This window comes from Platalea leucorodia, assembly GCF_965183815.1.
Source record: "Platalea leucorodia genome assembly, chromosome: 1".
NCBI lineage: Eukaryota > Metazoa > Chordata > Aves > Pelecaniformes > Threskiornithidae > Platalea > Platalea leucorodia.
In genome coordinates this window covers 150,516,117-150,529,389 of record NC_138823.1, presented here as the reverse complement: position 1 = coordinate 150,529,389, position 13,273 = coordinate 150,516,117, and the positions used below count along the sequence as shown (strand labels likewise).

The 13,273-nt window shown below is 40.8% G+C and overlaps 1 protein-coding gene across 12 annotated transcripts in view; it reads left to right on the top strand.

The window, feature by feature from the left end:
* The window catches only part of ABI1 (abl interactor 1), an 82,334-nt gene extending 69,061 nt beyond the window's left edge, over nucleotides 1–13,273 (top strand). Inside the window, exons 8-12 of one of the 12 annotated variants that reach the window (XM_082318747.1) lie at nucleotides 1,110–1,190; nucleotides 2,847–3,023; nucleotides 5,907–5,993; nucleotides 10,200–10,385; nucleotides 12,083–13,273. In XM_082318747.1, coding sequence (XP_082174873.1) covers nucleotides 1,110–1,190; nucleotides 2,847–3,023; nucleotides 5,907–5,993; nucleotides 10,200–10,385; nucleotides 12,083–12,258 — 707 coding nt within the window. In that variant the 3' untranslated portion in view covers nucleotides 12,259–13,273. Of the gene's footprint in view, nucleotides 1–1,109; nucleotides 1,191–2,846; nucleotides 3,024–5,575; nucleotides 5,739–5,906; nucleotides 5,994–10,199; nucleotides 10,386–12,082 lie in introns of those variants that run through there. The other 11 variants (XM_082318748.1, XM_082318743.1, XM_082318750.1 and 8 more) reach the window with 11 other exon arrangements.

The window sequence follows — 13,273 nt, the reverse complement described above, 5'->3', positions numbered from 1 at the left end:
TCCTGAAGCACAGTCCTAGTCAGGAAGTCTCATATGAGTGCTGAGGGACATCTAACATTTTAATTCTTTATGAAAAGTACTTGCAGAACAATCACTTACAGAATAGCAGATGGTTAAAACACCTTTGTTGGTCCATGTTTTTACAAGATAATCAAGGCGGGGAGGTAGAAGGAGAGAGGTGTATCCTTTTAAAGCTTAGGTATATTTTTAAATGCCTATCTACAATTTGGCATTTCTGGATGCCCTGAGAAGCAGCAGCAACTATGTACATGTTCAATGGGAAATGCTGTCTTCTCAAATAGCCTGCTAACTTTACCATCTGCTAGTGATGGTATGTACATATTCTTTTTTAATTAAAGTCTTTGCTTCAAATAAAACACAGAAGATGACCTACAAAAACAGTGCTAGTAGCAGAATTCAGGCTTATCCACCAGCATTGTTATGCTACGATTACAGTCTGAAGTTGCTAAGCTATGATGGAGATCATTGAGAGAGTCAGGAGAACTAGTGTGTGTAAGATAGCACAGCAATAAAAGAGAACCATGCAGGATCTCTCGGCATCAAAAGCATACTGCCTTGTCTTTAATCTCGGCATTGAAAGCATACTGCCTTGTCTTTAAGAATGATGAATGGTGAGAATGTGTACAGTCCTTCTTTATTATAAGCCAGCAGGATTATTATCTTGGTAATAAACCAACTCAGTCACTTGTTTACCATCTGTGTATTTTGTAAGCACATAAATCTAATTTGCAGAAGAAAACAGTGGAGTTTTGGTGTAACGTAATTTTGCTGTTGCACCTCTTAAATCTCTGTTCCTCAGATGACAAGTCTTCACTTTCTTATGCACATGTAGGCTTTCCTTTCCCAGGTGTTTCTGATACAGTGGTACAAATAGGCACGAAATCTTACTGTCGTCTGGCATCCCATAAAAATCAATGGAAATAAAGATCTGCAGGTACAGAACCCTGTGTAGGATCAGGGCCTGAGTTTGTATCAGTTGACCGAAATTGAATTTCTGTATTTATTTGGGAAGCCTATCAAATGCCCGTGGTTTTTTATTTGTTTTTATAAATATATGGCCTAATTGGGAATATAAACTATTTTATTAGCACACATTTCTGTTCCTCCTCCTCCTGGAGCCCCGCCAGCACCACCACTGCCACCACCTCTCCCGATGGGCAGTCTGATAGGTGAGACTTGTGTCAATGCTGAAGTGATTGCAGTCATGCTGCATAATCAATAATCATCTCTTCCTAATGGACTTAGTGAGGGGTTTTTTTTCTTCTGTAGTGGGGTCTACATGATTTTAGTATAAAAATCAGTTCTGGGATTTTTTGTTTGTTTGTTTGTTTTTAAACAAATCTAATCTCCACTAATTTCCTGTGGTTAAAGCCTCTGAAGGTAAATGCACAAGGTACGGGGAAAAGGCTGCCGATTGCTTAAAATCTCTGTTCCCAATAAAGCTAAGATCCAATTAGTTTGATCTATAAGAACTCAAAATCAGCCTGAATATTGGTATTCTGCTGTATCACTCCTGCAGCTGAAACTAAGCCACAACAGTTGCACTCTGGCTTAAAAATGGTAGCTGATGTGTAGGGTGATGTACATATTCTATCCTGTGGGCGTAAAGCAACTGAAAAGCAGAAGTGTCTGTCACAGTGGCTTGGGTTTGATTCTGTAATGCTGCAGGCGGGTGGCAAACTGGAAGACTTGAGGATATGAACTAACAGTTCTTAAAAAATTGCTTCAAGCATTGCATATAGCTGTAGGATGGGATCTAAAAGTAGTACTTTTCAAAACAGGCAGGAAAAAATACCCCACCCTTTCCTATCACAGGCTGATGACAAAATTCATTGATTGTGTTATGAAACTAGCTTTGGAGGCTTTGACCCACGTAACCCTTTGCACTTTCCTTTACTGAAGTGTTAAGCGAAAGTGACTTTGGACAGTATTACAGGACTGCAAACTTCTGATTGCACACTGTTTGTGTGTCTATGTGTCTGTGTGTGCATTTTTGTATATATTTATATATATTCATATAAGATATATACATACGTATATAAAAGCACAAAACATTCTATTGCAAAACAATTTTTGCATTTAAAAATTGCCTTGATCCATGTGACCTCAACGTGTGAGATTCGTTAACTTGCAAGGTGTGATTATTTTCTCTGTTAGAGGTTAATCCAAAAGAGAACCTAAATTGTTTTATTAACCTTGAAGTTTGAGCAGCAAGCATGTGGAAGGTAAAAATGGGTGTTCATCCTGAAGAATGAGTGACGTGTCTTTCTGCCAGTTGGCATTGCTGATTCTGATTTGTTAGTGCAAATTCCATCAGTGTAAAAGCACAGCTAGCAAATACGATAGATAAATGTGCGAAGTGTCTGAAGCTCATGACATTTGTTTTACTGTTTTGTTAGAGTGTCTTTATATTAGATTGGAGACAAGTTCTGGTTCACAATGGAAAACATTTGCTTTGAGCAGAATGCAGATTTTTTTCTGTGTGCTTTTTAATAAAGGGTATTGCATGTAGAATAATTGAGATATGCTTAGGAGTTGGAAGCTGATTCAATGTTCCAGTCCAATCCAGTCTCTCAAAGTAGTTCTCAGCATTTCTCAAATGCCCTTTATATGAGTGTTGGTTTATGTTCTGTGTGTTTTTTCTCATTATTGACTATAACAGGGATGTTTGTTTTCTGTTAATCTCCTGTTACTGGCCTTAAATTATTGGAGACCTGTAATCAAGTATTTCCCATGTTCTGGGCTTTTTTCTGTTTTCTGCATTCTATCCCAAGTAATGCTCTGCTTAAGTCTTTTCCTTGGTTCCTCTGGCTAATGCTTTTCAGCTGCTCCGGGTTCAGCTCCTGGTTCCCAGTATGGCACAATGACCAGGCAAATCTCACGACACAACTCTACCACTTCTTCAGCATCTTCTGGTGGATACAGACGGAATCCTTCTGTGACTGCCCCATTTTCTGCTCAACCTCATGTTAATGGCGGGCCTCTTTATTCTCAAAATTCAAGTAAGCTTCTGAGCTCTGAAATCACAAACTGTTTTGAGCAAAATGATTGTAAAAGCATGCATGGCATTTTAATTCATTTATGAAGAGCATCAATCAAATTACTGCTTTCTTTCCTAAAATAGAAGGAAAAACAAACAAGAAAAACCATATTGAAGTTGTACAGTGATTGCACTATATGCAATTATACTGTTTTCCCCTCTGACTTGTTTGCTGTTACTCATGACAAGAAATTATTATGATTGCCTATCTAATTATAGGCATATTATACTTAGCATTTCAGGTGTGCTTGGAGAACATAAACTAAAACCAGATTTTTTTTTGCAGGAGACCTAATATGGTTGTAGTACAGCCCCTCCAATACTGGGCTAGTGGCAAGAGAGTACTGTCAGAGCATAGTGCTCATGTAACAAACTCTTCCCATTTCACAGTTCCTCCCTGTCTCTGTCTCTTTCCCAAATCTTTTCCTGATTCCAAGTTTCTCCTTTGTTCTTAGTTTTAAGCTTGATTGTTAAAGAAGAGCTCAGTCTCTCTTTTTTTAGCAGACTCCTCCTCTGTGCTTCCACACTAGTAGTAGTAGAGATGGAGATGAATGAGGGAAGGGGCGGATGCCATGGGCAAGTGAGCAGGTTTTAGTCAGCAGCATCCTGCCTACCTACCCAACAGGGCAAACGAGGTTCGCTGCAGAAGGATCTGCAAAACAAGGATCTGCTTGAACGTTGGTAGAAAACTGTTTCTGTAAGGAAACTTCTTCCTTGCCGTTTCCATAAATTTTTACCAGATACACACAGAGGAGTGATAGTCCTCTAATGGTTTCTGGTAGTGTTCTTCAGCGTGCCAGCTCTTTAAACTTCAGAGATATTTTTGTTTTCAAAAGAAATGTTGATGTTTGGGCTGAAGATCACTTTGGTGGACTAGTGTTTGCTGTTGTGTACTTACTCTTAAGGAAAGAATGCATATAAAATGTTTGAGACACTGAGGTGAAGAGTTTTCTCAGTGGTTTAGAAGTATTACACTTATCAGAAAGCATTTTTATATGCAGACAAAGAACCAAGCTTCCCCCCCCACCCCTTCAATCCTGATTTTCCTCCCACTCTCTCTCACCCATACTGGTTTCCTCCACACTCTTGTTCCCCCAAATTAATTCACTGTAACAACAGAAACTCCTTCCTGTTTGAACAGTCATCTTCTGTTGAATAAACAGGGCTTTACTTCTGGAAATAGTTCATTTGTCTCGAATGCTGTGCACACCACTGTTTCTGAACATTTACATTTGTCCAAAGCAATTTTTTGCTCAAATGCAGGTGCTGTTCCTTAATCTGGCCTCTCTGGTGTTTTCAAAATACTGATTGTCAACATTTTTTAAACAGTATTTTGATGGGTGTGTTTTTCTACTTTAAACTGTTTTCCTCTGTTTCTATAACTGGTGATTTTTTTTATTTTTTAATGCTACTGTCTTGACATTAAATCCAGGTCCCACGTTTCCTTAAGGTTTTGCTTTTCATGCTAACAAATACTCTGTTTTTTCTTAGATGTTTACTTCAATTTTGTGAGAAACCTGTTTGTTCTCCCTCTTTTATTGATCATTTCTCCCATACCGTTTATTTGATTATTGGTTTTGTAATGAACTAAATGTTCCATTTTTATTCATCAAACATTAATATTAATTATGGCTTTATTTAAAACTGTTGCTTACTTGGAAGTACAGAACCTCTTTCAAATTTGGTTCCAACTGGGTTACCCTGCTGAATTCCCACCTTCACAGGAATTTCTCTGTTTCAGTGCAAGAGAAATTCCACTGAGGAAGGGGCACGGTATAAACAAATGAGTTGATGTTTTGTTGGGGTTTTTATTTTTCTTTTTTTCTTTCCCCCCTCTTTGTGGGGAGAGGTCCTGCCAGAGCTGATACTTTGAATGGCGTGCCCCGCTGCTACCATGCCTCTTTCCTTCCTGTAGAGGGAAGAGTTGAACATCTCAGCTGTCAGCCCAGCATCTCTGAGCACTGTGTCTCGTAGCTCATTACTCACCATATAGGTACATACTTCAGAGAAGACGAGCTTGCAAGTGCTTTCTGGGGACCTCTGTGCACTAGTGTGGCCAGCTGTAGCTGTTGAAGCCTTTGCTGGCCTCTTAGGTTGCTGAGTGCCTCTAACCACAGAAGACTCAATAATTTAAAATAAAGCTCCATTCTGCTCAAAACCCATCTGTTTTTCCTACCAACAAGCAATGAGGTCCCTTTTTCTATGTAAAACAAAACCATAGTAAGCCAATGCACTGCCTCCCGCCCCAGTAGAACAAAATTACAGGAGGTGCTCTCTGTATGAAGTATGGACGTTGCAGCATTGTTCCCCTTGTAAAGTAGTTGTCTTTGCTCTGCGTCGGTGCTGCTCTGCTGCACTTGAGGTAGCGCCCTGCTCTTATTTTAGAGGGGGAGTCCGGAATCCTGCAAAACATCACCTCTACTTCTAGTGCAGTACTTTTAAAAGTTAACTACTAAATTTGAGTAATCCTTATCTGGCATCAAGACGAAAAGCTCAGTTTTGTGTGCTCCCCAGGTGAAGCGAAGCAAGTCCCTTCACACGCGCACCCTGTGAGCTTCCAGCCACGCAGCCTGCGCTCGGCTTTTTGTTCAGCCAAACAGAGGGGCATGCTTTGCTTTTGGATCCTCGGTTGGCTAACCATGAATTCAGCCCTGTTGGAAACACAAGCTTGAAGAAGGTTCTTCCGTGTGTGTGTTTTTGTTGTTCTTTACATACTTTGTTTTGTGGTCCTCGTTACTGACGGCTGCTTTTGTTTGTTTCCTTTTTTTTTTCCCCCCTTTGTCTGTTTGACTTCCCCATATGGTGTATGTATGTATGTGTGTGTGTGTGTGTGTGTTGCTGCCAGTTTCTATTGCTCCACCCCCTCCCCCTATGCCTCAGTTGACTCCACAGATACCTCTCACAGGCTTCGTGGCCAGGGTGCAGGAAAACAGTAAGTTTGGACAAGCTGAGCTGTTAAAGGGTAGAGCCTACTTTCTTCTAGCATGCATGGCTGGCAAGTCAGACTCTATTTTGTTTCCTTTTCCAGAAGCTAATACCATCTTGCATTCTAGTCTCAATATGCTATTGGAGCTGAAGGGCACACTCTTCAATATTTTATAACGTGCATGATTATTACTGACCCATTTAAGTTCTGAACTGCAAATTTATTATAGTAATACAGTGCGAAATATGTGGCATCTGCTTGGTGTGAATTTAGAAATGTATCTTAATTAAAAATATTAATTTCATGTTGAATCATCCTGCCTGAGGCTCTTTCACTAGGGATAATTGATTAGTTTTTATTAGAAAGGCTTATGTAGACTGTCAAAATATGTACTGTGTAACCATTGACTCTAATACTGTAGTAGTTTTCAGGAAGCTGTACAGCTAATTGAAAACGTGTAGTCGTATGATCTAATGCCATTACAAAGGAGCTTGTAAGGTATTTCTCCTCTTGTCAGCTTTTCATTCTCCATTTCTTTGTGTTCTCTAGCCAGATTTCGCTACTGAGCTTCTTGCAGCATAGCTCTGCTTGTTAGGTTTGCGAGAGAGATGCTCCCTGGCTATGATCTGTGCTGCAAGGTGTTTTATACTCTGCTTTTACCATTACTCCTTGATTCATTTCAGGTGAGTGTTACTGTCCCAAAGGCTAGTGCAGGTGTGAAGTCGTGTTCCTGATCCAGGGACATATTTGCTGTAGGAGTATATTGCAGTTCTGTAAACAACAGAATGAATGAAATGTAGATAGGGCATGAAGTAAGTATAAAATGTTTTTAAAGTGTTTGGGAGCCGTAGCAAAGTCTGCTAGGATCTCAGGGGCTACTACTACATAGCAGCTACATAGCTCCAGCATACATTTAGGGGCCCCACATTTGACTAGTGCTGCTGTTCAGCTTCCCATTAGAGCTTTTAAGTGGTCACACTCTGAGCATTCCTCTAGAGATAGGAGGCATCTCGCTGGTTCTTGTTTGAAAAGAAGGTATTTTTGTGTTGTGCTAGGTAAATAGTAAGAATCATGTTGATGTAGAATAGTATGCTGCAAAATTGTGTTGACCAACCTTTCCAAAATTCAAAGTGTAGAGGTAAACCTACTGAAGATGAGGGTTACAGAATGTCTTCACTTGCAGATAAACTTGAGAAAATTGACACCTGCTTCTGAATTGTTCCAAGTGTTGTCCTCCTGGAGATAACACAGCCCTTGGGAGAGCAGAGGTGAAAGGGACAGACTTATTCGTGTGTGCAACAACAAAATGCAAGCTGACTTGTGAATGAGATTGCAGCAAAAATAGCTGAAGCTTGAAATCTGGTCTTAGGAATTGTTCTTTTTATTTTCTTTCTTTTAACAGTCCCTTGGGTTTGAGAGTTATCTAACGAGTATGGCTTTGAGCTGCTGCTGCCTCATTCCGGAGGCAGGGGTGCGTGTGGCAGTCTGCGCATACGCTCAGCAAAACTGGCTGTGGAGGCTGTTGTTGGGTTTTGGCATTGTGTGCTAGACTTTCATCTGCCTCATTTTCTGCAAGAAGTCTGCGGGGGAGTGGCATTAGGGAGACATGTGGGTAGGCTCGTATTTTCCTTATCATAAACATCTGTGGGTTTGGAAAGCAACTTCCTCTGCTCTGTGGACTCCTTTCAGAGGACAAGGACAGAGGGCTTAGAAACTATGCAATGCCTATTGTTTTTTCCTGCGCCCTGTGCCCAAACTGTGGGTACCTCCTTCAGAGAGGTTTTCCAGTGTGTCCGGTGCCCAGGGACAACTGATTGGATGTAAATTGCGGTGCTGTCACACCCAGTCCTTTCAAGAGGAGTCTGCGGGTCCCCATTTAAAGAACAGGGATGTGAATACATACAAGAGAGGATGTCTCAGTTTGGAGCTGTATAAATACTGGTCCTTTTACCCTTTCTCATTTAGTGCGGTTTTCTGTATGCTTCCCACACACACACACACCCCTAGGAAAAGTATTGCTATTCCAGAGTCTGCCTGTTTTAAGTTCAGGACCAGGAAAAGTCTAGGTTAAAATCCAAGAGGCGGGGAGATACTTCCATGGGGTGGCACTTGTCTAATTTCTGTTCCATTCTCTCCCCTTGTTTAAATGTGAAGTGGAATTGTTTTAAATGTTTCCATAAAGCATGCAGTTTCTGCACTGCATCCCAGTTAGGGTCTGTGTTGGCGCTTTCGCACTTGCATTTCCTGCCCTCTTTTTGTCTTTTCAAATAAGCAACTTCATTGTTGAATAAATACAACTTTTTGCATTTATTAAGGTAAGGATTTCTCAAGATCTCAAAGGATTGTTGTTTCAATACTGTTTGTTTTTTTTTCCTGGCTGCAGACCAAAATTAAGGGGAGAAATACATTTTGTGAAAGATGTGCTGAAACTACTGCACAAAACCAATCCATTCATAAACAGTGTTGTCATGTGTCTGTGGTGGATTAATGAAGCCTGCCTGTGAGTGCTATTCAGTAACACGGGCAAGACGTAGCGTTCACTTGGCCAAAGGCTTTGTTAGTTTGTCTCCAAGTGACATAAATGGGCCTCTGTATGGGAGAGGAGTCACTAATACAGTGGCAGCCAGTCTTACTGATGGAGAGAGCTGTGGGGTATACAGCTCAGCTGGTCAAGTTGAAGAGGAGCTGAGCTCGCAGGTGAAGTCAATAGTATTAGCTCTTGAAGGGGCAGGGGGCAGGCTGGGTGCTGGGGCTGCCGCAGCCTCTGCCCCCGCAGCTCCTGCTGGCTTCTGCCCCCTCGCAGCAGCAGATTGGGCTTCGCTCTGACAGCTAGGACACGGCAGCTGTGCTCAAGCCCCTTCTCAGGGGCATGTAGCTGAAGAGTTAAAGTTAGTCACCGCTGGAGTAGTGGCCAGGCAAAAGTAAAGATCATTAAAGCAAACAGAAACCCTGTTTCTAATCTCCAGTGCCATTATAACTAGCAGTAGCTAAAGCTTCACTCAGTGTTGTTCTTTCCTTGCCCTGCAGCTTGGCTTTCTTCTCAAAATCAGTGTAGTGTGCTGCAGCACAGGCCCAGCCCATGGCTCCTTCCAGTCAAACCCTTTCTAGAGCAGTGGTTTTCAGCCTGTGTTTTCAGTGTGCAGACTCCCAAATCTCTTGTAATTAAATCTGTATTGCTATGTAAAAAACTTGAGTTTAGTGACAGTAGCTTCCTTTCAGTAACTTCTGGGTCCATAGTGCTTACACCTAGGTCCGTGTGTAGTGGACCACAGTTCCCAAGGAACACGATAAGTGACTTGATGTCTTGCATCTGAGTGTGCTCTCTCTCCTTTGCTGCCAGCTGCTATGAACGTTACTGAAAACTAATTTGATTAACTGATTTTCAGAGTGATTTGTACCATAATGCCTTTCTCTTTTTCCCTTTCCTAAAGCAACTTGTAATTGTGCTGATTGGAGAATCTCAGGGCAGGGATTTCACATTTTGGATTATACGCTTAATTCCTTGAGCACTTTTTCCCCAAGAGCAGCAGCTGCCTGTTGTAGTTTTCCATTTATTAATTGAATCCTGGATATGTGCACACACACAAGCTAGTCTGCAAGATAAGGATCAGTAAAAAGCTTTTCTTCTGCAGAAGGATTATTTGGCCTTCCCTTACCTGGTTAAATCTTAAACACTAGTCTCTTCCCTTTTTTATGATCCGCACCAGATCTTTTTGTCCCCTTAATACTAGCTCTGAGAGAAAAGGAGTCCAAGGAAGCAGTGTTGAGAAATAAATTAAAGTGATTGTGATAGGCAAAGGATTTGTTAAAAAATAATCGAGCTGCTGGTCCAGTCCGGAGGCCTGTTGCTGCCTGGCTCAGAGAGTGCTGCTCGGAGTCCTCCCATAGCTACCCGCTGCAGCTAGCCCCTCAGCGCATGGACGTCGGAGCAGGGAGCTTTCCTCTCTGCTGGTGTTCAGCTTACGCCCCGCAGCATGTGCTTTGACTCTAGTAGCATTTACACATAGATTTGACCACTAATAACAAATGTAGTTGTATGTTGTAGCTGTTAATACAAAGCCTCTGTTTCTAATCAGTGCATGGTATTCTAGTGCATGCTATGTGTGTTGTCCCCCCACCCCTTTTATTTACAGTGAACAGCCTCAGGTTTGTTTGCATCTCCACGCTGTTTTGATGTAAGAAAAAAAAAAAAAAATCTCCAAACGTTTCTAGTTGCTGATAGCCCGACTCCTCCCCCCCCACCGCCTCCGGATGAGATGCCGATGTTCGATGACTCTCCTCCTCCTCCACCCCCACCCCCCGTGGATTATGAGGATGAGGAGGCTGCTGTGGTGCAGTACAGCGATCCCTATGCAGATGGAGATCCTGCTTGGGCACCTAAAAACTATATAGAGAAAGGTAAGAGAAGCGTTGCCACTCTGTGTTACTGCAGTATCAGAGGATTAACGGTAGCCGAAGGGAATGAAGGACTTAGCTTGGGTCTGATGAAAACAATCATTGTCCCTGCTACGTCAGAACTCGAACCATTCTTTTCTTTGTGGCTACACCTAACGTGATAAAATATAATCCTTCTTTGGAAGTATTGTAAAATACCTTCAAGCATTCTAGAATGGATAAAAAAAATCCTTCGTTACGAGAAGCAGATGTAAATTGGATGGCTTTCATCTGTACTGAGCTGGACTGTGTAGCTACCTCAGGATTGCTGGGCAATCATCTAGAAATAGTGTTGCAAAAAGGCCAAAAAGTCCAAGCCCTATTTATCCCATCAAACTAGATAGCTAGAGCAGATCATTAGACTTTCAACTATCAAATGTAGTGAGGCTTCCTTGGAGACTTACCAGTGACTCTAGATCAGCAGACTATAAACTGCTTAGGTATGAACTCACACAGTGAATGTCTCTTCCCATGAATAATTGAGATGCTGATTTCCTGCCTGTGGAGTTGTCTGTGTTCTGACAACGACCAGTTTGTCCACAGCAACACTGCAAGTTTTCTCGTGATCTGCCTGGTACTGCAGCGCGTACGAGATGGGGTAGGGTACCTGCGATACCCAGCTTGGCAGAACTGCCGTGTCCCATTTTCACTCCTAGCTGGACTGTGTGCAGGACGTACCCACGGGATGAAAATAACCGATACACTGCATCATTATTTGCTAGGCATTAATTTCTCATAAAATATATATGTAAAATAGTAGGTTCTTGGAATTCATAAAACTGATCAATTGCATAAATCCATGTTAACTCTTTTGAAGGGTAAGGCTGGGATGTCCAAAGTTTGTGTATTCATAGTGGTAGTTTTCAATTCAGTATTATTGGTGGCGACATTTACTTTCCTTGGGGAGATTTCTGCTTTGTTAATTGCATGCAATGAATTGGAGGTTGGCAAGAGTAACGTATTCACCAAGCAGGGACTGAAAAATAGCTGATGTTGCTGTGAATTTGCTTCTGCTTTTTCCTACAGTAATTTTTATACTTGCACTCATCGCTGCTCCTTGAAAAGTAATGCCGAAACTTCTCATCCCGTAGAGGCTCTGTAGCAAAGACCATCCCTTTCCGTACAGTGGCTTTAAGCAGCTGTGTTTGCAGGATCATACACTGAAGTACGGGCTGTATAGCTGCAGGGGCCATAGTGTAGAATTTTTTGTCTGTTGGTCCGTTTCTACAGAATGATTTAAAAAAAAAAAAAATTTTTTTTAAGGCTTTTTCTAATCAAGAGATCCCCATACAGGGATCCATATGCTTTTGAGGTAATCTGACCAGAAATGACCGCCACACTCATGGAGCCGGTTATTTCATAGTTCAGCTTTTAAGTGTCCATATGCTCTGCTTTACTGTGTCGCTGTCGACTGTACGTCTCTGTCAATAGTTTAACTGAGCGTTCGGTGTAGTCACCACCCACTTCTTACTGGTAGCTAATGTTGCAGGAAAAGTGAAGTTTCATTTTCTGGACTTAATGTTCAACCGGGAAAGCATGTGAATTCATTATGGAAAATTCCAGGATAGCAAACTAGTCCTTCAGAAAATAATTGTACTTCAAAAAATGTTAATACTGGTGCTATTAATAAGATGCTAAACGTGTCCTCGTTCAATCCACAGTTGTTGCTATATATGACTATACAAAGGACAAAGACGATGAGCTGTCGTTCATGGAGGGTGCAATCATTTATGTGATAAAGAAGAATGATGACGGCTGGTATGAAGGAGTTTGCAATCGAGTAACTGGCTTGTTTCCTGGGAATTATGTTGAATCAATCATGCACTATGCCGATTAAAATCCTTTGCTTTTCAAAGTTGGGTCTTGTATTCAGTCATACCATGATTATTTACAAGGGGTAACTAAAAGCTAACAGAATTGTCTTAATATACTTTCAAAAGAAAAAAAATGCGCCCATTTCTTCAGGCCATACTGTTTTAATGGTATGATTGAATGTCCATCTCTCTTAAGTCTCTGGAGACAGTATGTCTTACCTGATGGCAATTTGTAAAACAAGCAACTGTCTATAACTGGTTATACTTATTTACTTATGCATTGTTAATTTTATGACCAGCCTAAATATTCTGGGGAAGTAGGGTATAATATTTAATGAACCATGATCAGATTGTGCCATTACATTTTTCAGTACAGCATGGTAACTAACACTACGTTAGACTAACATATTAAAATCTGGATGAGAAGTTTAATGTTAGTGCTGGTCATATTACTTTTTGTTTAGACTCTTTGCTCATTCTTGAACTATATTTGTTTAAAGCATGCATACAAACTTATGTATTGAAATATACTTTTTTAAAAATCCAAGATGCTTCCAATTGTTGTAATCTTTACCTGGAGTATTCTCACTAAAGTCTATTACAATGAGTTGTTTGGGTCTAAGGTGTCCATGTGAATCAAAAAATGGGTGGTCTTATGTATGTGTAATTTGTACCCAAGTTTTTTTAATGAGTAAATTTACATTATGACTTTTTCCATTCATAAATATATAAGTGAACCAAAGGTCTTGTCCATTACTTTGTTGGTTGGCTTGGCAAAGAAGTTTGGAATACTAACTTAGCAAAATCGTGGCTGTGTTATCCCAGGCAATGTACTAAAAAGCAAATGTTTGTAATGTGACTTTATCACTGACAGAGGGCAAATAAATTAGATATGAAACCTGAATTACACATTTATACATACTCTTAGAAGTTCTTTTCTTCCAAAATTAATTTTAGTGAGGATTCTTGATTGAATCTAGTTATCTAGATGCAGGAAGTTGGACACCCTCTGGAACTGACATTTCTCAGTGGAAATTG